Raw genomic sequence first — 27,401 nt, forward strand, 5'->3', positions numbered from 1 at the left:
CTTGGAGGGTCTGTGTCCCAAGAATATGGGTGACAGTTCTGGGGTCTGCTATTCTACTACTTCAGATCTTACACAGTTAACCAAAGGTGTTACTAAAGCACATAGTAATGTTTGCAGTGGGACTATCCAATGTCTAGGACACTGAATAATTAAACTCAGCACAGACTTCAAGCTGTCAGCATCCCTGGAAATGTGATTTATTTACATTAGTACTGAGTCAGGTAAAATGTTTCTGGATTACATCTGTTTGTTCAGACAAGACCTGTATTTTTGCCCACAAGTCAAGTTACACATTCTGCAGAAGCTCGTGTGGCCATCAGAGAAGCACAGGGGCAGCACAAGTGTACCTATCAGCTAAAGTTAGCCTTTGTTCCCAGCTGAAATGTGGTAAGAGCAGGATTTTTTTCAGCACTCTTTATTTTTCCTCAATATTCACAAATGCATTGACTCTGCAGTGGGAACTCTTCAGTGACCAAGGCTGCCCTGCAATATTTTTCTCCCTTTCATTTTCTTGAAGTCGTTCTGCTGGACACCCACCAGATTTACTGCAAAATGAGGGTGTATAAAAAAATATTCACCTGACCAAATCTGTCCCTTCTCTCCCTCCACGCACTGTACTAACTAAAACTGCATTGCACCAACTTTGTACTTTTGATCTCACGATGCTTACAGTGCTCAAAGTTTTACTGTCAGGTGAACATGAAATGCACAACACCCTTGAAAAAGTGAACAAGATTTGTTACAGCTTTTGCCATCAGGTGGCTTCTGCCTGCTGCCTGTTTGGTGAGGTTGGCAAATACCGAGTGAATAGGGTGTGGCTGAGTGGTCCTCATTTGTGAAGTGTAATCATTCTTCTAGCCCAAGTTGTGTTTTACAAAAGCCTTGGAGGTGGCATGGAGTGAAAGAAGGGCTGAAGTCTTCACACCATGGGTTGTGTGGAGTCTTAATAAAATAAGTCTCTGTGCTGCAGAGATGTAGAGGTGGGTATGGACTATGCAGTAGAATTACCCTCATCAGCCTGTACTCAACGAATAAATGAACATTTCACTTTTATTTATTCTGACGTTGGGGGTGAGGGGTTTCAGTGGGCTCTTACACAAAGTACTTATTTAAATGCTTTCTAGTGTGCTGCTGCTGCTGCTCACCCAGCTCTCCTTTGGCTCAAGGTTCTACTTGCTCAGCTGGCTTTCAGCTCCTCTTCAGGCTTAGGCAGTTCTGCTTTGCAAGTGCACCCTTCGCTGGGGGATCACGGAGGCAATCCACTCACCAGTGCCCCGCTTGGCCTCTTCCCACGTGTAGCGGGGCACGTAGCCAAAATCCTGCTGTGCTTTTCTGTAGGAAAAGGTGAAGGGGGTGTTCAGCAGCGTGACCAGGTGCCGGTTGGTGGAGGGGATGTACCTGACAAAGGGCCGCAGCAGGAAGCTCACGATCTCCAGCAGCAGTGAGAAGTAATAGAGAAGTGTCAGGGGCATAGGGAGCTGGGCCTCGATCCCAAACCCCAGCTCCTTGGTCAGCTCATAGTTGAGATCAGCATAGCTCATGTGAGGAGTGTCATCTGAGATGTAGTAGAACTTGCCCCTGACGTGCTTGGCTTTCTGGGGGGTTCGGAGGGCCTTGGCTGCCTGCAGGTGTGCCCAGGCGATGTTGCCCACGTAGACAGGGTTCACCAGAGCCTCCTTCCTGGAGAAGCGCAGGTAGATGTTCTTGTTCAGCAGGCACTTGTCCAGATGGCCTTGGAGAAATGGGCACCCTTCCCCAAAAATGTACATGGATCTCAGGGCGCAGGTCATCAGCGTGCCACCATCCCTCAGCACCTGGCCATCTGCTTTCAGCACAGAATCCTCTGCCAGTCTCTTGCTTTGGGCATAAGGAAATTTGGATGTACTCTCATAAGCTGTATCTTCGTCACCATTGAAAATGGGGTCACCTTTGCAGTTTGGGCCTGTCACTTCTATGGTACTGGTGTAGATGAAGTGCTGGACGTTGCAGCGGACACATGCCTCCAGCAGCAGCTGAGTACCTTCAGAAAACAAACATGAAACGCAGTCTAGGGCCCCCTAACCAGAAAAAAGTGGGGGGTTCAGATCAGAAACAGCATCTCTGGCCTGAGCTTAGCCAGATCTCCCTTCCTGAAGCTGGAACAATCCTGTCCTGAACATGGCAGTATATTCAATGACACTGAACCTGCTCTGAATCTGTATCTAAATAGTATCAGTGCACTTTCCAGAGTTAAACAAGGGTGAATATTTGGTCCTAATTGCTTGTTGTGGAGATATGTTTATACCAAGAATCAAATTTTTGCCCTTCCTTAACCTAGCACGGGTACTGACCACAGATTCAGGGACTTGTGCCTCTTGGTTGGATGGAGTTGGCTTAAGGCAAAGAACCTTCAGAAGCTGCCCCTCTCCTTAGGTATCCTCCCTGCTCTGTGGTGAAGCCCATATTTTTCAGGTTTGAGGATGCTCTTGGATGGTTTGCTAAGAAGGGACAGAATTAATATGGGACCTAAATGAGTGCACTCACACCCAGTGTAAATCTATCCAGTATTCCATTGACTAAAGAGAAGGGCTTGAAGAGAAACATGGTGAAGCAAGACACCATAACATGTAGTCAAAGATCATAAAGTGCAATGAGAAAAGAGAGGCTTGTGTAAGTATGCCTCCTTTTCTGGCATATTCTGGCTTTTCCTTGCAGCAGTACAGGGTTTCTTACATTTAAAATCCTTTAATGCTTTCATCAGGGGCAGCAGAGGTCAGCTGTTAAAAGTCTTTTAAATAGCCAAGAAGGTTAAATGAGGAAAGCACACCGAAGGGGGAAATCAATATTTTAATAAGTTGTGTTGTTATAGTTGCAATTAGAATCTTCTTTTTCTACCCAGATTTGAGGCAGAAATTGCCTTATTTTTTGTGCATGGTGTAATGAGAGAAATTAAGTGTAAAAAGGCCAGTGAGTTTGGAAGAGAAGACAGCTCAAAGACATTTAGAAACACCTTTGGTAAAGGAACATTAAACTGAAATGACTGATATGATATCAGAAGAGTGTAGCCTAAAATCCAGGGGATATAATCAAACACCAGCAGTGAGGCACATAAAAGATCTTCCAAGTCTGCTCAGTCTGTTACAGCAACAACTAAAGGCAGCACAATGCAGACCAGTGTGACTGCAACAAATATAATAAATTAAAGAGGTTCAGAAGAGCCAGGAACACTGGCAGAAAAATATGGACTAGTTAATGAGTGAAAAATAGGATGAGTTATTGAACTGAATATTGTTAGGGCACCAAAATTCCTCTTTTCAAGCTTGAACAAGAAAAAGAAAGAAATTGAAACAAATGGAAAACAAAGCTGGATGAAGCTTTCAGAAAAATTAGGGAAGTGCACTGAAAAAGAGTTACACAGACAGGAACAAATTGATGTGAAAAATGAGTTCATGCGAGTCACCCTGTTTAGATGACATACAAGCCAGGGTCATCTGGAAAAAAAATATTTTATTATATTATTTTTAAAATAATAGCTACATTCCTGCTGTCAATTCTGTTTAGAAAATGAGGGAAAGTAATCAAATGCAGAAGGTCTTGATGATATCAAATGAAATAGCAAGTTTTAGAAAAAAGTGAACATAAAATTATCTTGACAGTTGGTATCTGTTCAAGATGAATTTCACCCAAATAAAATGTGGTTTATTTGCAAATTAGAACTGTATGTAAAAGTTTAAAGATTCCTACAGTAATGGGAATCTAATTATCCTTCATATAGCATGTAATAATGTAAAGTATTACTGTATGACATGCTTTATTCAGTGAGTAGGTCCCCATGGTGTGCTTGCCCTTCTGGCTGAGGACCTGGTTCACACAAGGTATTTTGTTTAGATTATAATAATTATTTTCTCAATTTCCTTCCTTTTAAACATTTGCTTCCCTTCCTTCCTAAAAAGATATTTTTGCTCTGTGTGGCAATGGAGGAAAGCCCTACATCAAGGCAAATTTAACTTGTTCATTTCTGTCCTGGTTCGTGAACATCCACATCTGATTCTTGAAAGGTTTATGTTACACAAGTTCTATTTTCTTGGAGAAACAAGACTTTCATTCCTGCAAGCCTATGAAGAACATAGCAGTGCCCTGGCTGGTCAGAAAACCAGAAGATCATCAGAATGGAAATGGAAGGAAACAGGGAAGAGAGGGCAACAGTATTCGCTGACTGACCTCACAGCCACTTGGCTCTGGGAGCAGGACTGTGGATGGTATTTCATTCTAGCAAATGTTGTCAGCTAATCCTTGCTGGCTCAGTGGGCCTTTTTCACCCACAGGCAGACACTGTTGGCAGGGGAGTGAGTAATGGGGGGTCAGACCTAAAGATCTTTCTGGGTTTGGGACATTTTAATAGTAGCTTGTTGATTTTTTTATTTTGGGTGTTTGTGGTTTTTTGGTGTTTTTTGGGGGATGGGGTTTTTTGGGGATTTTTTTTGTTTGTTTGTTTAGTTGGTTTTTTGGTTTTTGTTTTTGTTTTTGGTTGGTTGTTTTTTTTAATTGTTTTTAATTTTTCCTCATGAGAAAATGTGTTTAAACAGCACATTCTGCTGTGAAAAAACAGATTGTGGTGGGAGTATGGTCATTAAGACAGAGCTTTAAAAATTCTCTTTCTAAATTACTGTTTTTAAATTACTATTTTCATATTACCCAGTGCACAGGTTTCCAGTAGCTTGCCTTTCTGCTCTTCCCTCCTGATAGGGGCCTAAGAGGCTGCCCACTGGGCTCTGTGTTTTGATCACTGACAATTTGTGGCTTTGATTGAGCAGAAATGAAAGGGTCTGGAAGCTAATGGTACAGGCAATGAGCCACGCTAAAACAGCTAAAATGCACTGTTTTTAAGGTATATGTGAAAAACAAGAATTCTCTCTTCCTCTGAACACTGGTGAGCAGCCAATATTTGTGAAAGTGATGCCTGTATGGTATGATCCTTCTTTGTCTGTGGCAAAGAGGAACAAAGAACTGGGAAAGCTGCTCATGTAAATAAGAAAATCTTCCCCAAATCTGCCCCAAGCTGTTGAAGCAACACAGCCAGGGAGGCCAGTGTGCATGCAGGTTAGGCAGCACCAGTTCTCTGAATGGCACTGAGGGGTTTTGGCATCACAGACTTCTTCTTTTAGGAAATACTTTTAAACTTCCTGGTAGGTGATGCTACGTGGGCCATTCTTAATTCTAAACCTTCACCCTTCATCTGATCTTTCATGCAGAATGGAGGTTCCTTAGTGGAAGGGGAAATCCTATCACTGAGTCACTGAAACCCCTCCCTCCCATAGCTCTGAGTTTGTTGAGGAATTTTAAATTATGAGTTCAAGGTGGGAGAGTACTTGTCCCTCTCAGCTACCTACTTGCACACACAGACTTAATGGCAAAGGAAGGAAAAGGAGAAGAAGAAGAAGATGAAGAAGAAGGAGAAGAAGGAGAAGAAGGAGAGGAAAGAGGAGAAGGAGAAGGGGAAGGAGAAGAGGAAGGGGAAGGGGAAAGGGAAGGGGAAGGAGAAGGAGAAGGAGAAGCAGAAGCAGAAGCAGAAGCAGAAGCAGAAGAAGAAGAAGAAGAAGAAGAAGAAGAAGAAGAAGAAGAATGGCAAGGAGAGAGCCACAGGCTCTGGGATGTTGTCAGTGCAACATTTCTGCAACTGCAACCAAAGTGTGCAGTACTTGTAAAATTTGAAAAATGTACACAGGCAGTGATGCCATGTGGGGTGGGAGAATAAGAACCGATTTCTGAGGTGACCGTTGGCATTTCAGAGGAGAAAGTTCCATTGAGCATGGATTTATGACTATCACCACTGAAGGCAGAGCCTGTGCAGATCTCAGCATGGGCTTACCTAAGTAAGATCCTGCACTGCCCTGAAGTGGAAGACTGCGTGTGGAAAGGCCCAGACTTCTTGGGGTTGCATAGACACAGAATTTGCACCCCTGGGTATGTCTGTGCAGGATGCAGAACAGCCCAGTTACCCTGGCTCAAAAAACCAGGGGTCACGTGCTCCCTTTCCTGAGCAGACAGGGATCAGGACAGAGATGTGGGTTTTAGAAAGGTGCTTCAGCTTCTCACCTGTGACATTGACTTCCCAGAGCAGCTTCTTCTCGATGAGGCCCAGGGTGTCAATGAGGGAGGCCGTGTGGATGACGAGGGAGACCCCCTGGCAGGCATGGTGCAGGAACGTCACATCTCGGATGTCCCCTTCCAGGATTTTCACCTCAGTCTTACCCTTGAACTCTGCAGGGGCAGCAGAAAACAGAGCACAAGACCTTACAGGCACCCTAAGAAGAGCACTGGAAGGAGTGGTAAAGGACTGACACTGCCTGGCAGGTGCTGACTGTCCAGGAACAGCAGGAATATTTTCAGGCTGTGAAACAGAAGGTATTTCCCCAGGACTCTAGTGTCAAATGCTAACTACACTGCTATAGAGATTTAGTTTGCATCACATACCATAGATCTGGAGCCAATATTCAACATGTTTCTTTCTAATTTTTTTTTTTTTTAAGAGAAATCTTTTCCACTGCTAGCAAGCTTCCTTGCGTTGTGACTGTGTTAAAGTTCACAGAGGAGCAGCTTTAGTTGTGCAGGTTCTGGTGGCTGGCTGGCCATAGATGTATTAACCCAAGTGCACTGAACAGGCACTGCATGTTCCTGTTTTCAAGTTGATGAATGATCTCTCTCCACCCAGAGCATTTGAGCACAGGGATGTGTTCATACCTACTTTCTGCCCCTTTACCTTGCCTGTACTGCAGCTCTTCTAATCAATTACATACAATTCTGACATCTTTTTCTTGTACCTTGGCCAGGACTTTGAGTGTCTCTTCCAACCCCAGCTCTGGCTCCATTTCAGTGTCTGTGCTGTGGGGTCATTTTTAGCCTGCACGTCTTTCTGGTTCATATCTGAATTCTCAAGACTCCTCCCCTGAGCTACCTCAGCCCTGCCTGATTAAATGCTACTTTTTAAACCCTCTCCCTCCACAGCAGCTGCAGTGTGTGACCCCAGAGGAGCTCTGTGTCTCAGAGCCATCCTTCCCTAAGCTGTGCTGAGCAGAAGGATTCTTTCTGCAGCCCAGAGCTACACAAACATGAGCCAGCACCACGCAAGCACTTGGGAAAATGTACAGTCCAAGGCAGTGCTGCTCTCCAGGGAAATCAGCTGGCCTGGCTGCAGCAATGCCAGAGGAGGGGACCTTCCCAGCATGACCCACAACTTGTAAGGAGGTGGTGCCATTGCAGCAAGTCCTCTGGGAGGCTCTGCTGTGGCTGCACTAGATGGCTCCCCAGGCACAGCTACTGGGCAGGGACTCTGCAGCACGGGCAGAGCCTCTGTCTTCTTCCAGCATAATCAAATGGCCCTTTTAGATAAGAGAGGAACCTGATGAATTTGTACAGCCTTTAGCTTCAGCCATGACTGAAATCTTGTGTATCCCAGTGCTTTGCCACCACCTCCACAGCGGGCAGTATTTCATCCCAACTCTTTAATATGAAACACTGAGAGAGACAGCTCTTGGATCTGGAACTGAGTGGGAATATATTTTAAAATGATTTTATCTCATTTTCTCTATAGCATGCTAAGAATGTAACCCTGTATCAATTTAACAATTATTCTGATGCAACAGGCTTAAGGGGCTTTTTTTTTTCCACCAGACAGTTGGTCTGATATTTAAGATTTGTGAAACATTTGCAAAACTGTTATTAAATCTAGAGTTGCTGCCCTCCAAGCACAGTCATTGCCACATGGTCTCTTCAGCTCCTTTATCTTACAAACTGCATTTATTTCCTAGGACTCCATCTCCAGAAGCTTCACTCTGACCTCTACTTGCACGGATGCAGAAGTGTCAGATTAGGGCTGGACTTTTTGTTGAGCACATGGTAGCTGGATTTGCTCTAATAAATACTAGTCTTTGTACTGCCCTTAGGTTGATGTTCTCCATGAATAAGGCTTTGTGGGATTGTAATAATCCCAAGAACAGACAGAAAGTTTTCACAACATAAATTCCGACATGTGACCCCTTCAAAGTTATCACAGTGCCCTGGAAGGGGTTAGCAAAATGGAAGATTTACACCTGCAAATCAAAGCTTTCAGGAAAAGTACAGAAGAAGCCTGTCCCTTTTAAAGCTGCTCACAAGAAATCTGCTGTCCAGGTGCTTTGTGCCTTGTTTGGGCAGGCAGTTTGTGTGTGTGTGCTATGAGTCAGGAAATCTGCTCCTCTATTCCATTTTAGCCAGCAGAAATTGCCATGGTAAGCATAATATGGGCCTTGCTCACTTTAGCAGTATCAGCTGCATGTCAGAAATCAGCAGATTAGTCCTTTTTTTTTGCTCTGGGTGAAGAGAAAACTACAGGTGAGCTTGGAAGAAAAGAGAGGAAAGAAATGACTGACAGACAGTGGTTTCAGTCTGAGATGGCCAGCAGAGAGAAACTTGATTTTCATCTACACAAACCATTTCCCAGGCTTTAAAAGAACACATGTGGGTAGGTCAGAGGGGCAGGAAAAGAATAAATTCAAGTCAGCTCTCCATTTTGCATAAAGTGATTATGAAAAAGTACCTACTCACTGGGAAAGCTTGCTTGGGAAAGAGGACACAGTGGTTTCTGTGTCGAGTTGTAAGTAAACTCCCTGCTTGCTGTGGGATAGTTTTTGCTTAAAAATGCAATGATTTCTCAATAACATTCAGTGTCCCATTGTGAGCAGTTTTTGACTCAGCAGTACAGTCAGACTATTTGCCCTAAACTTGAGAACAGCATAGGAGCTTTGATTTCTCCAGAAGTGCCAATGCAGTAGCGAACAACAAAGAAAAAGAATTGTGTAAGTGGAAGCACAGGAAAGGCAGGAAGATAAATCTCGCATGGAGATGGGAAGTAAGAAACCCAGGGCACCAAAGTTCAACGTGATGTCCATCCTTAACCACACAATGTAACTGGGTAGACTCCAGCTCACAGCACTCGACATTGACTGGATCATCCCGGACTCCCTGGGGCTGTGGGAGACCACAAATGCCACCGTCCTATGCAGACTGAGTGTGATGGTCAAGCTCTCAGCAGGAAAGTTGTTTGGACAAAAGAGGAGTGCCCCTGAGGGCTTTCTGGCACAAAGACCTGTGACTTGCACATACTTTTCTGTCTTACTACCCACAGCCCTGACTCTGCAAAGATATTGCAAGTGCAAGGTGCTCAAGAGATTAGTGAAGAAAAAACCCACTCAGCTCTGCTCCTGGCTGTTCCAGAAATCCAGATAACATCTGCTAGCAAGTAAAAATCCCTGTAGTAAAAATAATGCAGGTCAGAAGACTCCAGCCCCACCCACATGTTTTGTAGCAGCTCCAAACTTGGAATAGGAGTCACTGTGGTAGAGAAGGGCTTGAAAGAGAATGGCAGGGAAATATTTTGGGTAGTCGTGAGCACAGGGACTGGGAGGACTCTAGAAGAAATGTAGCCTCAAGGGCTGATACAGACAGAGGAGCTGCCAGTCAAAGTACAGGGGTTCAAATCTGTTTAAACACATCTGCAATGACAGCCTGTGGTCCCTACTACCTATTTATGGGGAAGAAAAGGCTTTGGTAGCTGCTTTTTCCCCTACCTCCTGTGCTTCTCAGATAGGCAGAAGGATGTTAATAGAATAGGAGAGGGGTTGTGTGGGCAGTGCTCCTTGGAGGAACAAGGGAGGATAAGGAAAAAGGGCGTAGAGCTTGACTATTAGCAAAAAATAAAACATCAAAACGTTTGCTGCAGCTCAGCCAAGTTTGTGCCCACACAAACAATTGTTTTCACTCCCCAGGATGCTCATTATCCCCACAAAGCTTTCCTGGCCCAAAGCAGTGTAGATGCCTCCACACTGCTGCATCACTGCTAAACCACACACTCTCCTACTGCTTCAGCCTCTACTCTAGATGCAGGTTTTGGGTTTGCTTCTATGGAAACTCTCTGGAAACCAGAGCAGGAAGGGCTGCTGCACGGCTCAGGGGCAATTAGAAATCCTCAGTGAAATGCCGAGTCAGATTTAATGGAGAAGAAGTTTGAGTTGTGTAAAACCATGATAAAGGCTTGTGGAATTAGTACCAGGTTTATTGTGCACAGTTGCTGTTCCTTGATGACACTTAAATGCTCTATAGAGTGATTGAGGCTCTTCAGCAAATCCTATGGAGATATTCCTTAAGGGTTCCCAAATAGTTTCCTGCATAGAGGAAGGGGAGCCTTGCAAGGAAGATGTGATGGAGGAAGTTACTGTTAAGAAAATATAATGTAAGGACTTATGAACCTGACTGAATTTAGGCCTCCATGAGCCTTTTTATAGATGTGCTCAGTATCTCAATAAATAGGACATTTAAAATAAAACACCCTGAGCTGCTTTCCCTGCCCCAGACTGTTTCTGACACTGGGCACATCACTCTCTTGTGCTGTCTCCAATCCATTCAAGAAGCCAGAGTTCCGCCTTGCACTTTGCAAATGGTTTCTGTCTCTTCTGTTTAGCATTTGCTTAAATAGGAAACTCCAATTATGTTATTAACAAAAGCAGTTTAAAAAATACTTCACCACAGCTCTGAGCCAGAAGATCACTATTAATCAAATTAATCACAGGCTGAAAAAAACCATTAGAATTTTCCCCCACAACTTTGTCACTGCCTTCGCTGTCTGGCTCACCAGAGCCCAGCACAGCATGCTTTGGTTATCTCTGCTATCCCACCCAGTATAGCAATGCTTGAATTTTCCTTTTCCCCAAGAAGAAGTGAGAGATTTTTGCACTAATTTTGCTCTGTGTGTTTTGTTTTAAGAGAAGTCAGGTTGAAGACAGCCTATTTACTGCATGAACAGAATATGGAAGCCTCAGGGCCTGACAAAAAACCCTCTTGTTTTCACATTTTGCATTTGATTTCTGTGTTGGAGGGAGAGGGAGGGATAAAGCAAGGCTTCCTTGAGATAAAACCTCTTCTGCAAAGCTGGTTTGGATGAGAGGTAAAGCTTCCAAGCTACCCATGAGGGACAGCAACACCTAGAGCTGCAGCACACATTCCTCATGAAATGGCACTTACTTTCAAATCTCCCGAGTGCCTCATCGCTGAAGGCTTTGTCGAGCAGCCGGACCTCAGCCAGGGCCTCCTCTTCTTCCAGAAGCAAGCCCACAATCCTCTGGCCCAGAAATCCTCCTGCTCCCGTCACCAGACAGCTCACCCCAGCCAGGGACATTGCTCTGGGTTGCTTCTCCGTGGTGAGCTCGCTGCCTCTGGAGCTTGGTTCTCTTCCTGCCTGACGGAATGAACATGTGACATCAACCTCTGGAGACTTTACAAATCAAAGGGTGTTACCAAAAGAGAGACTACTGAAAAACAGACTTTAATCCCTACATCGAACAATTTTTTAAGCATGTCTTATTTTTGCCAGCTACTCCTATTCAGATGTAGGCTACATATTTTTTCTATGCAAAGAAAACCTTCTTACAAATCATTACAAACCAACTCAATTAACAAATCTGAAAATGCTCAAAATCAACCTTGGTGCCAAACAAACCCCACAAAAGTCAGCCTTCAGTCTTGGTTCCACCTCTCTAGAACTCAGAAGACTGTGGGGGAGATTTGCCTGTATTTATATCCTACAGGGCACCACCTCGGTCGTTTTGCTCCCCTCCCTCTTGAGTGCCTCTTCTGCAGCAAAAGAATGTGATGATTCCACACCACCCCCATCAAAGAGGAAGGCTCTGGATGTAGTGAAGTCTGAGCCTAGATGTGGTCCTGTATCCCTAAATCTCCAAAGAATAAACCCTCTTGTTCATAATTCCCTCTAGCTGTACTTGTGTGTGTAATACAGTGCCAATATTGTGCCAATATTGAAGGTAGGGAGCATTTAAATGAAATATAAATAGCAGGACAAGCAATCTAGAGTGGTTTGAGGAGTGGACTCTACATCTGTGTATTTTCTGGATAATGGGCTCCCCCATTAAAACATGGGTTTCTCACTCTCTCTGTGCAAGATCAGAAACTAACCTCAGGGATTTTGTATTTGTTCAGAATATTCCAGGCATTTGAAATGATGAAATTGTTTAATGTACCATCAAAGTTAAATTCAAGCCGTAGGAGGGAAATACTCACCTCTGGAAATGTCTTGTGCAAGAGTACCTATTTAAAGTAAGGTTGTTTGTGCCTCTGCAATGATCTGTGTCATTACTGCTTTACATCTCCAACATGCAGGGAAAATGCCCAGGTGTTTCTCCCTGGGGTTTCACTCCAGCTCTAGCAAAACTGTTTTGTAGTGTGAGACCAGGGCAGGGCATTATCCTGAACCTCCTGATGCCAGCACTGCCCTCCTGGGTCTGTCAGGACACGCTGGCTGCAGCTGTATTTTCTCTCTCTCACACACAGGGGTAGGCTGACATCCCTGCTGAAGCAGGATGATAAATGGGGAGCTGCCTTGTTCAACAAGGAAATCACAAAGTCCAGCAACACTATTAATTAGGCTGAAATCACTGGAAAAGGGATTCCTGATTTGGGGCATAGCTGGAATGCATCTCTAAAAATGCGTTGTTTCCATTTGTGCCACTAACTGCTAATCTCCTTTTTTTATTCTATCATGGGTTTTTTTCACTCATTAAAGAGAGACGTGGAGAAAAGCTACAGAAGAGGCATCCCCACACTGTTAGCTTTTTAGAGCAAAACTGGCCTTGCAAGTGACAGGAGGAAAGAAACTAATTTCTGTTGGAGGAGAAAGGTTTCTAGCTGACACAGATGACGAAGTTTTGGCCACTGTTTCAATCCCAGCGTCCTTGAAAATCCATTCCTTACCCCAACAAAACTTTAAAAAAATTATTATCAGTGCTTCTTTCCTTGGCTTTTCACAGTCAGGACCTTGACATTGTATATTCTTATCAGAAGCTGCTGCAAATTAATTTTGTTCACTTTGCAAGGAAAAATAGCTGGCTGAATCCTGCTGCTCCAAGCAGCATTCTCTGTAACAGGGCTTCATTTTTGCTTTCAAAAAGGAAATGAAATGCTTTTAAGAGGCATTATAAAACCAGACAACACCATATAGCGTCTTAGTATAAAAAACAATCTTGTACACCAAGCTTGCCTATCAGAATGACCAAGCCGAGCCGGGGTAGTGCTGATATGAGAATGTCAGTGCTTCATAGGGGACTTCAGGGAGATTTACTGCTGCTGTGCTTTGTCCTCTTAGGTACTACTTGGACAAATGCTTGGCTTAGTTTGAGGGAATTTTATACATCACTGCATAGCAGCCTTCACCTGAACTGCTGTGTGTGAATGTCAGTGGTCAGACAGCAGCAACTTGCTCAGTTCCAGCTCAGACCTGCTGGTGCTTCCTGCAGTCTCACCTAGAGACAACATTTTCACCTCTTGTTTCTTGTTGACATTGCTGCTGGGGCTGCTGAGTGCCATGACAGCTCCTGCTGTGCAGACAAGACCACAAGACCAGCTCTGGTGTTCCCCAAAGGACATGGAGGCAGATGCTGGAATGGGCTGTGCGGCCCAGAACGGTGCCAAGGAGCGCCAAGGCCAAAGTCCACAGACCCCTGACCACCAGGAAGGACTTGATGAAATTCAGAGTTATTGCACAGGCAGGAGACCTGCAGACTCAAACATAATTGAGCAGCATTTGAAAATTTTACCAACTGTGCATTCTGTGTCAAGGCATAGACATTTTTTAACTGTGTTGATGTCTTCCTTCCCTTTGGCTTCATTGTAAAATGAAGCCACCAATATCTGACATTTTGCTGCAGAATGGACTGCATGACTAAGAGCATAGTTTCAGAAAATCAGAGCTTGTACATTTCGATGAGTGCTGGAGAAATGCTATACATGGACTAAGTGGAGTGCTTAGTATATGTACAATACACCGTGTGCCATTCCAGCCATTCCTGTCCCTGATTTGCTGGCCCAGGAACAGTTGCTCCTCTGATTTTACTGGTGCTCACTGTGACAGTTACTTTAGGGCAATGACTGCAAGTGTCAGAGAATGTATTTCCTTAGCCTTGTCACAAGGGGACAAATAGATTGGGAGGGAGTGTAGTGGAGATGAGAAGACAGAAAGAGAAATAGTGAAGGGAAAATTCCCAGCAGCATTAGGAAAAACTGTATCATGGTACTGGAATGATGATTTGCAATAACATTGCAGGGCGTGGAAGTTTTATAGGAAAAACTGTACTTTTATAGAGGGCAATGCTGTTTAATTGTGGAACCAGGTAACCTGATTGTGCTATCAGCCAGTGTATCCAGAATTTAAAAAGGGAGAACAGATCTATTTGTCCAGAAAGAATTTTAATTCAGGAAAGGACTTTCTGAAGTCTGGCCTGTTGCCCAGATCTCAGAGAAATGAAGCAGGGAAAAGCAAAAGCATACTCATTATTTAGCTAGACCTTTTGATTTCTAAATATAGAGTAATTGTGACCAGAAAGACACAGACACACACAAAATGCCATGTTTCTTCTCATGTGAGAAATCAATCTGTTTCTTACCACTATAGCCTTTAAGCTCAAGATGCCTACATGCTGGCAGGTCTGGAAGAGAGGCTGGACTTTGAGATGTAGATTTACTCCAGGAAAACTTTTGCCCAGCAGGGTGGGAGGCACTGTTCCCTCCTGGAAACATTTGCCTCTCTTCTAGTCATACATTGACAAGAGGGGAAAAAAAATTAAATAATTAACTTCTGGACAGCAGTCCTGTATTGGATTGTGAATAAATACAACTTCTCATAGTGGAGAAGAGTTGTAAGACAATTCAGTCACTTCAAACAAGGTGTGAAGAAAACCACCTCAGGAGGCTTCAGTGTTTCTGTGTCCTCAAACCTGACAAAGAAAATATCTCCTATTTCAGTAATAGCAAAATTCTTCCAGTCGAATGGAGAAGGTGATTGTAAACACTTCTCCAAGATCAAAAAACACTTCTCTAAGACATTATCTCCAAGATCAAAAAAGCCTTCTTGTAGTAGTCTTTGCTTTATTAGACAGCACATGATTTTGGCAATTAACTAGAAACAAACATTTAGTCTCCTTTTCCCTTTACTTTTAGGAAGAACTCTATTTCCTCATCTGAAATTGATGAGTCACTCATACATTTAAAGGCTGGAGAAATTTGCATCATATGCCAAAGAAAAATGCTTCTGTTTGGATCCATTTTGTAGATAAACTACCCTTGTAAGCAGACTGATTCTCTGTCCCATCCTCCAGGGATGCTGGGAAGCAGCAGGGTTTATTAGTCCTTAACCTACAAGTTTACAATCTTTGAGGACAGGTTTTTGTAAGATTTAACCTTGCTTGAATGTGTGTCCGACACACAACAAACAAGTACATAAAGCAGAACTGGGTGCAGACAATGGGGCGTGAAACTTTGGTAGGCATTGGCTCGGGCCTCATCCAAATCATAGAAAACTTTCAACATCTTGGAAAAACTGAGCTTGTTAAATAGACTCTCATCCTGATTGACCTCTGTGACCTCTCACTTTAGGTTCACTCACCAAATATCTTTGGTTTTCACTCAGAAAATGCTTTCTTGCAGCTTTTCACAGAGATACATGTGCTGCCTCTGCAGCTCCATGTGGTTGGTCATGGCAGCACAGTGGTATGGCAGGGTACAGATCTCATGTGCAGCTCTTGTTTTATGATTCTGTGATATCCTCAGATAAAAACAGATATTTTTTTTTCAGATTAAAGGCAGCCTCTGGAGATCTCTGTGCAAACCTCCTCTTACAGCAGTGTCAGAGATGTTGCTCTGGACCTTGCCCAGAGCTTGCCCTGGCATGCTCTGAGTATCTCCAAAAATGGAGGTTTCACAAACCCTATGTTGTGGTATCTGACTGCCCTCATGGTGATTTTTTACCCACTGATTTCTACTTGGAATTTTCCTCATTGCAGCTTGTGCCCATTGCCTTTCACCCTTTTACTGCACACATCCAAGAAGTTGGACTGGATCTTCTCCAAATGAGTAGTGAAAGGCAGTGATGTGATCCCCCCTCCCCCTGCCTTTAGCCTTCGCAGGACTGAGCACTCCCAGTTGTCTCATTCTCTTCTTGTACATCCTTGAAATCCATCAACGTGTGTGATGTGGTGCAATTCCCAAGCCTTATCTGCTGGGCTGTCAGTCTGCCGACAAGGTTTATTGTTACTGGAACACAGAGGAAGGCCTCTGTGTGAAGGCCTCTGGAAGATCACTGCAGACACTGTTATCTCTGAGAGAAATTAAAGCCTAAACAGAGTGAGCTAATAGGGTTAGCTTCTCCCTTCTGCCTCCTCTGGGCCGATTTAAAGTAGGCTTTATGCAAAAGGTCACCTTTTTGGTAGCATGGCTCCCCCTGCACGTGCCAGGGAAATGGGGATCAGGGTACCTGCTGCCTCCAAAGCGGGGTGAGCCCGGGGGTTTGCACCACTGAGAGCTGGCTCTTTGCCCCACAGCTCTGCTCCACTCCTTCACTGCTTTGAATTTCGAAGCAGTGGGCAAGAACTGCCTCCACCTTCAAAAGATAGCTGGGGTGTCTGGTAGCTGATTCATCTCATTTCTATATCTGTTATGAATACATCCAGGAAAAGCCAAATCTCTGGAAGATAGCAGCCACAGCACTCACTGTCCCAGAGCAGGAGAGGTGTGTGGATTGGGTGGCAGTGAGACTTGGCAGGACAAGTAGAAAAAGCAAGGCACAGTGTTTTCCACCTCTGGTTGTCCAATGCAGCAGAACTTCAGAAGAAGACACAACATAGGTAAAGCTGTGGAACAGCCAGTTTAAAGCAAATTTAAGCAGTTAACAATTACCCAAACTGTTAAGTTATTCATTGGTTTCAGTAAAAGCTGAGCACAGCCTTTGCTAAGACAGAGCCTTTCCTAGTCTCTTCAGAAGTTTCCAGAAGGCCTTATCAGATACTTATTGCACGTCGTTTTTCATCTTCAGTCTGGTTGGGACCTTAGCTTCAGCTCCCTCTGTTTGGTGGGCATGGCAGGAGGCCGATCACAGCTTTGAGAACTGAACCAGGTGTGGGCCAATCTCTGAGACTCTGGCACAGCCTGCAATAAATGAAACACTGGTGAGAGAGAAAGGTCTGTGGAAGAAGCTTGGAAACCCGGCTGGTCTGAATCACAGTCTTGTACGTGCCAGGTTGTGATAGGTTAGTATTTCAATATCTCCACTCCTCAGTGGTATCTTCAGCCTTGAGGTTCAGCACTGGAGTCCCCAGACAAGAGGAGTTAGAAACATGAAAAAAATTATTTTTGTAACAAGCTGAGCAGGGTGCAATCTGATGCAGCCAAGTCAGCAGAAAAACACAGAGAAAAGACAGGGGTTGCTGGGTGCCAAATGGCCAGAGGTGAAGATTTGCATTGCCTTTTCATTTGGACAGATATGGGTGGAATAGGAATGCTGGTTGGCAGCTGGCTGAACATGAGCTAGCCGTGTACCCAGGTGTGATACAGGCATCCTGGCCTGTGTCAGCAATGGTGTGGGCAGCAGGACCAGGCAGTGATTATCCCCCTGTACTGGGCACTGGTGAGGCTGCACCTTGAATCCTCTGCTCGGGTGAGGTTTAGATTGGATATTAGGAAAAATTTCTTCACATGAATTGTTATCAAGCATTGGAATAGGCTGCCAGGGAAGCAGTTGAGTCACCAGCTCTGAATGTGTTTAAAAGACACATAGATATGGCAGTAAGACACATGGTTTCATGGTGGAATTGGCAGTGCTGGGTTAACAGTTGGACTTGATGATCTTAAAGGTCTTTTCCAACCTAAAAGATTGTATGATTCAACAAATTTCACAGCCTCAGCAAAGGGATCCCAACTTGCTGCTCTTGCTGAATCCTGTGCCCTTTTGCATGTAAAGAACTGTAAAAGTCTGCTGGGGAAAAAAATCCAAGAATCTTTACTAGTTGAAAAAGTAATCAATGAAACCACACTATGGCAAGCAGGATTTCAGCTCCAGTCTCCCAGTGAGTGTTGCTATCCACTTGAGTACTACATGTCATAATATAGAGAATATCCTGCATTGGAAGGAACCCACAAGGATCATCAAGTCCAACTCTTGGCCTTGCACAGGACACCCCTAGAATCACACCATGTGCCTGAGAGCATTGTCCAAATGCTTCTGGAACTCTGTCAGGCTTGGTGGCTTGACCACTGCCCTGGGGAGCCTGTTCCAGTGCCCACAACCCTCTTGTTCAAGATTAAAACTGGAGCTTGCACTGGGCTCTGCAAATTTGCTGCTTGGTGAGGGGGTCAAACAGGGCAGCAGGAGTGAGAAATGCAGACTGAGAGTAAAAGCTGGGTGGAGACACAAAGGCTTTTAAAACACGTGTAATCACCTACAGACTGTATTCTCTAACACAGAGAAAAACTCTGCATGCATTTTTAATGAACTCTTCATGCAGAAAAAAAATCAGCTGCATTTTACCTTGATAAACACTAATTAAATACTAGAAAACATATGTTGCATTTCCCAGGAGATTCCACGTTTTGCTTGGCTGTACTTAGCAGTTTTGCATCTCTTTATTTGGGTCACAGAGCTGCTCTGACCTACTCCCTCCATGCAAACTTCATTGCTGTGACAGCTGGAATGCCAAATGGTTTCACAGGAAGCAGAGAATCTCAAGTATAGCAGTTAGAACTATCACAGCTCCTGTGGATTCCCTTTTTGTGACCCATCCATCACACTCCTGATTTTATAGGGCTTGCATGCAGAAACATCAGTAACATCCATTACAAACAAAATACTTACCAGCTAAGGCCATAGACAAGCGAAACTCATCCTGCAGAATTCGCAAGACATCCTGAAGGCCTTCTTCACCCTGCACCAACAGAGAAAGCAGTCAGGGTAAAAGCAGCACTGGCACAGAGCAGTGCTGCAGGATGCCTGCACCCTGACAGCTGGGATAGTCCCTTAAATCCGTGCCAGTTCCATTATGTCATGCAGATGAATGATTAAAATTATATGATGGATCTGCTCAGTTTATCACAGATGAATTTATATGCTTTTCCTTCTGGGCTACATCTGAACAGGGAAAGAAAACAAAGCTGTTTTTCACTTTTGACATATTGTAGTCAGTTCTCTTTTTTTAGCTTTCAGTTTTCCCCCACCAATGGGCTTGCTTTTTAAAATGTCAAACCTTACAATGCTGACAGGTTTTAATGAAGTAATGAGAGTTTTATATATGTTACTATTCCAGAAATTGTACTTTACTCAAATACTGGACTGAATCTTTAAAAAATAATAGACTATGTGTTTTTCTCTGTGTAAGTGACACCAAGAAGCTCAAAAGCCAATAAAATGTATAGAAGATTTTGATCTTACTATAAAATACTGGAGGATTTAAAACTTTTTTTTCTCTTAAATTTTCTTTTTATGTCTTGCAATAATGAATGCTCTGGGTGCAGATAATGTTAGCACTTATTTATGCCTTTCCTCTATTGTGTGTTTTGGTAATGCCACTGAGATACATCTTTAGGTATACTCTATGGAATATAATACCAAAGCACAACTGAACCCCACAAATCCCATCTCCTTTCTGTTTCCGTTGTGGGAAAAGTGCAGGCAACTCACAAGAACATGCTTTTCAACTTAGGCCCTTTCTTGATCTTTACTGGCAAAAGAAACAGTACTGCAAACTCTTACAGTTTTTTTCAGGAGATCCAGGTGATTTCTTGCTCAAAGCCTTACTACTGGAGTAGTAAGGAAAGGAAATGTGTCTAGACCATTTAAAAAAGTATCTTTTCTTCTAGAGAAAAGTTTTGAAAAATTCCATCCAGAGTGTAAAAAGCAAAAGAATTAGCAAAAAACCCCCCACCTGGTATAATAATATTTTAATTTTAATTATATTATGTTTATCTCCTGCATCACAGGCACTCTGAATCATAGAAATATGCCTGGAGTTGAGGAACAGCAAAGTTGGAACTGAAATAGCAGCGGAAAGTCCATGCAGCTCCAGCATGCTCAGTCTCGTCCAAATTGTCTCAGCCATCTGTGGGATGGAGTTCTATATGTATTTTCAAAGAATTCATAGCACTGCTCTGAAATTGTTCTACCAAAACCATGTATTTTTCCCAGGTATTTGTTGAAAGCAAATAGAATTGTCAGCCCTTATCTTTCGCAGCTCCAGTTTTCAAAAGCACTGATGGTCCTGAGTCCCAAAGTATTTTAGCACCAAACTTCAACAACAAGAAATCAAGTGCCACAAAACAATGCCATCACCTTCAATATCCCATTGTTCAAAGTCCCAGGAAATTGTGAAATTCAGTGGTATTTTTAAATCAGAGGAAATACCAGGGTTTCATTCAATTTGGGGTGATTCCACTTCAAATTCAGCAAAATAAAATTTAAAAATATATATTCTCCACCAGTAAAACCTCTCACTTCTGTTGCAGGACTGCTGGAGAGTGTGAGAATCAGGCAGATGAACTCAGAGCTCCTTACTCACCTTGTAAGCCAGGCCCCATAAAGCTGGTCTTCCAATAAAGACGCATTTTGCTCCCAGTGCCAGTGCTTTTAACACGTCGCTTCCTTTTCGTATCCCACCATCCACATAAACTTCAACTCTGCCTCGCACTGCCTCCACAACCTCAACCAGAACATCAATCTGCAAAGAAGAACCCAGTCTCACCTTGAGGGCAGCTTTTGATCCCAGGAGAAGGAGATTATATTCCAAAGAGACAGGCAGGGATGTAGTGCTTTAGTAGGATATGTTCTCAAAATTAAAGTGACAATGCATCACAAATAGCTCAGCACCAGGAGCTGCGGAATAATGTGCAGCTCCCTGTTCTGTTTTCCAGATACTTAATGCCATTTTCCAGTGCTTTGCTTATGCTGATATTCTTTGCTATCACTTTTGATTAGTGAAAAAGTAAGTTTCACTAGATTTATGAAAGATTTTAAATATAAATTTCAATGGGAATAACTAGCATCAATATTTTACTTTCATTTGAGACAATGATGAATAATACAGCTGTTTGCAAAAAAGGCTGATATCAAACCTCTACTGCTCAAACTACCTAACCTTACATTTCAACTTAATCCTGGTGACCACTTGTTGAGTGCCTCCCTCTAAAGCATCCTTGAAGGGTTTCATTTGCTGTGTATCACAGTCAATCATTTCCTCCAGGTTAAGTCTCCTGATTCCCTAAGGTCTTTTCTGTAGAGTTCAGCACAGAGTAGAGCCTTGGATGTTATTGCAGGGCAACACCACACAGAGAGGCTGGGTCTGGCCCCAGAGGCAGTACAACCAGGGGCAGAACATTGCACTGGACATAATTAACTCTCCTTCAGAGCAAAACCAAAAGGCTCTTTTCTGCAGTGTCTTATACATTTCGCCTTCTTTTAATCTTTTCCTTTTTTTCTGAATTTCAAACTGGAAACCTTCAGGCTGAAATTTTCTAGGACTATCTCAGCAAGAGCCAGACTTGGCACGAGAAGAATAGCAGAGCCCAACGAGGTATCTACTGCCTTGTTTGTGTTTGTAAAACTACTTTTAGGGTAGAGGAACAGTTTAAGGTGGATGCCATTTCTGTTATTATGCCTTTAGCACTGAGTTTATTATTTTTTTTATTCATTATTGTCAGCCTTGACGTAGAATAGAAGAGAATTCCCTGGTACCTATTTTTATTTAACAAAAGAAAATCAAGAAAAGAAAGTTCATAAGATACTGTGCAATGCAAAACTGTAAAATAAGAGCAATTGGAAAAACTGACAGAAGCCAAATTAAGCCAGTGAAATACACACATGTCCAAACAATGCATGATTTCTCTGTAGAAATTAAAAAGCAGGGGAATTTTTCTCCAGATAAGTTATCCTTTCTCTGGCTCACGTAAGTCAATAAATTCCCGCTTAGACTTGAGCCTGTAAATACGCAAGCAGACCTCTCACTAAATCTAGCTGCATTGTTTTGCATGTTTTGACAGATGTGAACAATGAGAATACATTATGGTCTCATTTGTACAATTTTGGTTCCAGAGCTTTGTTTTCTTTTTGCTGCAGTGCGCAGGGTTTGAGTGCACTGCACCAGCTAAGGGAGACAGTGGTAGGAACTCTTCCTGACTTAGGCCAGTGATTTATCTGCACTTATATATGGGTTCTGTGGTACCTACAGAACCCTCCCAAGAAGCTGAGGAAATATTTCAGTGGGTAGCCCCCATGCCAAGGCAGGGATCTCACCAGTTTAAAGCTAGAGTATATCTGCACACACATCCATGGCCACTGAACAAAGTCAAGTCCACCAGAAGTGTACAAACAAACCTGGGCATAGAGATACCCAGGTTAATGCAAACGTACAGACTGTAAATAGGAAAAATGTGGGACATCCATTTTCTCACTTACAGTGGCAGGTCCTTCATCCAGTTGCCTTCCACCATGATTGGACACAATAATTCCCTGAACTCCGTGTCTCACTGCCAGCTCTGCATCTTCTCTTGTCAAGATGCCTTTGATGATGATGGGCAGGCGTGACAGGCTCCGCAGCCAGTAGATGTCATTCCAGGTGACAGAAGGGTCCAAGCTGTTGGGTGGCAGTCCATACTCAGACCAGTCATCTCCCTGCAGCCAAAATTAAACAGCAAAAGGAAAACTCATCCGAGCTGCAACCTGCTGCACAGGTCCCTTGGTGTTTTTCCTTGCCCTAGAACAGATTAATCAAACTTGCCAATGGACATGTTCATCAGCTCCAGAAATGTCACATGTCTCTAGAGGAGAATAATTACAGTGGGGGTGGAGATCAGTGTCTCTAAGGCAGCTGGATGGGGTTTTTGAAGACAGAACCCAGTCTGGCAGGAGGTCAAGCCAGGATGCTGCCGACCCAGCAGGGAGAAGTTACTCCCTGCCCCGGTACAGCCGATGCCAAGGCAGCAGTTACCCAGTGGTTTTTGTCTCATGTGGTACACGCCAGCGCAGCGAACGAAAGCACGGGCTCATTTTACAAACCTCAAAGGCTCCTTCCAAGTTCTTCAGTTTCATGTGGGGAGGAAGGCGGAAGCTGTTGCGGACATCGTCGCGTCTCTTGCCGGTGTAGGGCAGGTCCGCGGTGAGGACAAGGGCCTGGAATCCCAAGGCCTCCGCCTGCTGGACCAGCTGCTGGGAAGCTGCCCGGTTGCGGTGGATGTAGAGCTGGAACCAGCGGAGGCCACCGGGCGCGGCCGCGGAGATCTCCTCCAGTGTGCAGGTGGAGTAGGTGCTGGCAACGTAGCAGGTGTTCATTGCTCTGGCCGCTTGGGAGGCATTGGGAAGGAATCAGAAACAAAGGCATTCCAAGGGTCTTGCCAGACATCAGATACAAAACCACTCACTGTTGGCAGGGACCACCCCAACTCCTGATTTCATGTGTATCCTACAAAGCACAGGGAAGCTACACCCCAGGATTAACAATGACTGCATTTACCATGCACTCCAGTTAGTCCATGGTTAAGAAAGCAGAAAAGAGAGAGGTAATTAACCAAGCTGTGCTTTCATTTTGCACCTACACTTTTAGAAAAAGCATGAATTTTATCTTTATGACTGAGTCCTCTCAGGAATGTACTGTTAAATCTATTCAGTGTACGCAGAAGAAAAAACTTTTCTAGGTGTCAGGTCTCCAGACTCACAACAGGACTTGTGAAAAGGGGATATCTTTTCCTCCAAGGAAGACATTTCCTAACCAGTAACAAGGAATTCACAGTCTGTATCCCATCCACCACTTTTATAACCCATCTAGAGCACCCAGGACTGAAATCCTTATGTGGTTTTTGGTATGATGTGTCCACTGCTCTTGTCTTCAGTTTGCAGCAGACTCCATGGGGCTGATCTTGTATGGAGGTAGCTGGAGAAGAAGAGCAACATCTATACAGCTTCCTATGCAGGGTGTCAGAAAGTGGGAATGGAGTTTGCCCCCTCAAGCCTGAAAACTTTTCTTCTCAGTCACACTTCAAGTCATCCTAACAGATCCTTGAGGTTTTCTACAGCCCCCTTTTTGCTACATGCTACCAGAGCAGAAGAATACCTCTGGCTGTGCTTTTCTCTCCATCAGGCCAAGCTAGCTGGTGGAAGCCTGTAGGGGCGATTCCCACAGGAAAGCTGATTTCAGAACCCAGGATTTTAGTCCTAATGTCCATCACAGATACATCCCGCAGCATACGTGGCCGGAAACGAATTCTGTAAGGCAAAAAGCCCCTTCAGTGAGTTTGCTGAAGTTTCATGGAAACCAGGTGTTCGTTCACTGATTGCAAAGCAGGAATCTGAGCCAATGAAGAAAACAGCAAATAATAAAATTATAATAAAAGAAAATATAACAAAGGCCCTTTGTCCTTTCTGTTTGCTTTTAGAGGTCAATTCAAAAGCAGTTTGATCACCGTTAATCCTGCTTTACTGGCCACAGTACATAATTTCTGCATCTCCCACCTCAGCTCACCATATCTTGTTCTCGTACTGTCCTCCCCCAGGCTCCTCCTCCTTGCAGCCAGGCTGTGTCCTTCTGCTTCACCGTTCATGTGTCTGTCCTCACTGTACAGTGTGTCTGTCCTCACTGTACAGTGTGCCTGCCCTCAGGCTTTGCAGCATGTTCCCCAAATCCCACCCGACTTGCACACAGGCTTCCTGCTGTTCACCAAGAGCTCCCTGTTGCATCTCTTTCTATCAGAGCTACTCATGCCCTTTCCTGTAATGCCCACCCTACCCTAGCACCTGCCTGTACCCTCAGCATCCCTAAAGACTCATACAACCTGTGTCATACTCAGTCTGGCATCAGAGCATACAATGCATGTCGCTCAGGTTTTGCATTTAGCTTGGGGACCCCCTGGAAAGGACAAGGTTTTAGATGTCTTTGCTTGTCAAGTCCAAACACTTGCACAACCTCCTTCATTTCCTTCTCACGTTACCTTTTATATGCCAGGATGTTTTCATCTCGCGTGGTGCAGTCGTCTGCTCCAGCTGCAAAATAATCCCAAGCCATCTTGGGTAAATATTTCTTAGCATAAGCTTCAAAGTCAGAGACACACACCATAGCCATTGCTGAGAGAGGTGTTGGGAACCCTGAAGAAAAGAATAACGTGGAGCAGAAATTAGATCTCTGGACTGTCATTCTCTCTTCCAGGGGCTCTAATGTCACTGAATTTAAACTCGGAGCCATCTGTTTTATAGAAGAGCTGCTGAGGGTTGTCTCAGTCTATCTTGCACATTGGCCTATGAATACTCTACCCCAGTATGAGGAAAACTTGCAGATGCAGCCATGAGAGTAGGAGGAAGCTTGCATCTCTATGCCTCTCTTCATTCTGTTTTAAACAGGAGCCTGGAGAGGGCATTTTAGGTCCTCTGCTATTTCAATTGTGTAATTCTGTCATAAGTTCCATCTTAAAACAAGCTGTGTTATTTGTTCCACTAATTCTGCTCAGAGGTTGTCCCAGAACATCATTTGTTAGATTACCCCTAAGGATGGCTCCATGACTGAACAATTAGTTATGGAACACAGTGATGGAATTCAAGATCATGAAATCTGGAAACAAGTAAATACAGAGTCTACATCTAACCTGCTCCAGCATGAACACACTGCAAAACTATGTCCAGACCCTGAGAGCAAGTCACTGTCAAGGCCAGTGCTATGGAAAAAACAAAACATTTTCTACAGATCTTCCTTTCTCTTCTGTAACAAATATCTTCTGGGTGTTTGCATTACATGCTGGAGCACTGATATATACTATAAAAGGAACATACAGAATTTGGACAAACCATGAGAAAACACTGGCAAAGAACAAATTCCACAATATGAAACATGTTTCTCAGAACTAACCTCAGCCTTTCAGGGAATGGAAGTGGTGTGACCCAGATGTCTAATCAAACCAACATAAATGCTGCCCAGAAAATGCCTGCACTTACATACTTTTGAAGTAGCAAGAACTGAAAGCTATGCAAATTAATGTTTTGGCAAACCATGCCCGTGTGTACAGAAACACGTACAAAACACAGACAAAGTCAATTTTCTAAATTGTTTGTTGCAATTACTTCTGCAGTCCTGATTAAAATAGGTATTTACCGAGGTATGTGGAAACATGAAATTTTAAAACAGCTGTGGCTTGGTCTGACTTCTCTAAAAAATGTACAGGAAGAAGTAAATATCCCAAGTTTCAGGATTTACCTCCCACTGCAGATTAGCAAGAGTTGCAAGCTTAATCAAAATCAGCCCCATGTGTCCCATGTTGGTCACTTTTGACACAGATATACATGCAGGTTATGTACACAGAAACAACCTGTCAAACTGCAGGCACCCTGCTTCTCACTGACAGGAGTATCTGTGTCTGCATTTGAAAATTAGGAATCACAATTTTCTGCTTGTAAAGAGCCCAAGAGGAGGAATTCGTTGGAAGAGGAAGAAGAAATGCAACTGATTTCTTCAATATTGTTCTGCCTGCTCTGACAGGCACTAGGTAGCAGAGATTGCAAGTATCCCAAACCTGTTTTCTCTGACTTCAAGAACTGCACTGATAGCACAAGTCTTCATATATACACCGAGACATTCGTTAAACCATCTAGCACAGCTTCTGCTTTTCTAACTTTTAGAAAGGTCAAAATCATCATCCACAAGTCCTGTCATGGCAGAATAAACAGGAATTTTAAACAACCCAAACCCAGTCCTGTGTTCCAGTTCAGACCTCAGTTCAGACTTACTTTGGGATTTCAGGGAAAGCTTCAGGAGGTGAGAGCCTCTCCTTCAAGCTGTAAACAGAATTTTGAGGAAGTCTTTTCACTGAGTAGCTTCTGTTTCTTCTGCAGTCAATGAGCAACCACCAGAGAGTAAAGCTCAATCCTGTGCTAAACTTTGTACTGTTTGGATAACACTAACTTTGTTTTGCTATCGGGAGATTGAAAATCCTTTCTAAAAACATGCATCACCTCATCAGTGTTGAGATTGCTTGGGACAGAGCCCTGTAGCCGAGCTCTTTGGCAGTGGCTGAGGACTGTGCATTCACTTAGGCAAGCAACAGTATTTCAGGGGTTTTAATGAACCTCTAAACTGTTGGTAACTTGCTGCTTCATCCTCCCATAACGATGATTCACAGACAATGTGGGTAGGTACAACTCCCAGCTACAAAGCCTGGACTCTTTACTAGCACATGGGAGATGTTTTTTGCTTCCTGCAGTGTATAAACAACTAAAATACTAAAACAACTAGAATGTCTTTTGCCATTTTTAATGGCCTGTAAGTGCCCTCATCAGGACTGAGGTACCAACAAATTTATCATACTGATTTAAATATGGAAGATATGAAAAATAAACACTGGACAGTTTTATTTGGCCTTTGGCTTCTTTTAACTTTTAGGGTTCATGTCTTCGACATTTCCATGCATTTCAAAGAGACTGAAGTTTTGATATTTGCTAACTGAGAAACGAGATATTACTGTGGCAGGTGCAGAGGACAAGGCAGAAACTTTTTAAAACTTCCCGAAAGTATTGTTGGCCTCCCAACTCA

The 27,401-nt window shown here is 43.6% G+C and overlaps 2 protein-coding genes across 7 annotated transcripts; both read right to left on the reverse strand.

Annotated features, from left to right (window-relative positions):
- Positions 1–1,032: 1,032 nt before the first annotated feature.
- HSD3B1 (hydroxy-delta-5-steroid dehydrogenase, 3 beta- and steroid delta-isomerase 1) lies at positions 1,033–11,548 on the reverse strand. Of its 5 annotated transcripts, none has more exons than XM_066175516.1 (4): positions 11,493–11,548; positions 11,035–11,244; positions 6,076–6,240; positions 1,033–2,020 (listed from the first exon to the last, which is right to left on the reverse strand). In XM_066175516.1, exons 2-4 carry the CDS (start codon positions 11,186–11,188, stop codon positions 1,206–1,208), a joined length of 1,134 nt encoding a protein of 377 aa, XP_066031613.1. In that variant the 5' UTR covers positions 11,189–11,244; positions 11,493–11,548; the 3' UTR covers positions 1,033–1,205. The 5 variants fall into 5 exon arrangements, with proteins under 5 accessions (XP_066031613.1, XP_066031611.1, XP_066031612.1 ...); XM_066175514.1 differs by having other exon boundaries at positions 11,035–11,248; positions 11,493–11,547; XM_066175515.1 differs by having other exon boundaries at positions 11,035–11,248; positions 11,510–11,542.
- Positions 11,549–16,246: 4,698 nt separating this feature from the next.
- On the reverse strand, positions 16,247–26,687 carry HAO2 (hydroxyacid oxidase 2). Of its 2 annotated transcripts, none has more exons than XM_066175521.1 (8): positions 26,600–26,687; positions 24,817–24,868; positions 23,943–24,094; positions 22,892–23,175; positions 22,292–22,507; positions 20,400–20,558; positions 18,704–18,773; positions 16,247–17,001 (listed from the first exon to the last, which is right to left on the reverse strand). In XM_066175521.1, the coding sequence occupies exons 3-8, from the start codon at positions 24,073–24,075 to the stop codon at positions 16,946–16,948; spliced, it is 918 nt and encodes a 305-aa protein (XP_066031618.1). In that variant the 5' UTR covers positions 24,076–24,094; positions 24,817–24,868; positions 26,600–26,687; the 3' UTR covers positions 16,247–16,945. The 2 variants fall into 2 exon arrangements, with proteins under 2 accessions (XP_066031618.1, XP_066031617.1); XM_066175520.1 differs by having other exon boundaries at positions 24,817–24,970.
- Positions 26,688–27,401: the final 714 nt, after the last annotated feature.

Source organism: Chamaea fasciata, unplaced genomic scaffold, assembly GCF_029207755.1.
Source record: "Chamaea fasciata isolate MVZ Bird 193981 ecotype frontalis unplaced genomic scaffold, bChaFas1.0.hap1 SCAF_2, whole genome shotgun sequence".
Classification (NCBI taxonomy): domain Eukaryota; kingdom Metazoa; phylum Chordata; class Aves; order Passeriformes; family Sylviidae; genus Chamaea; species Chamaea fasciata.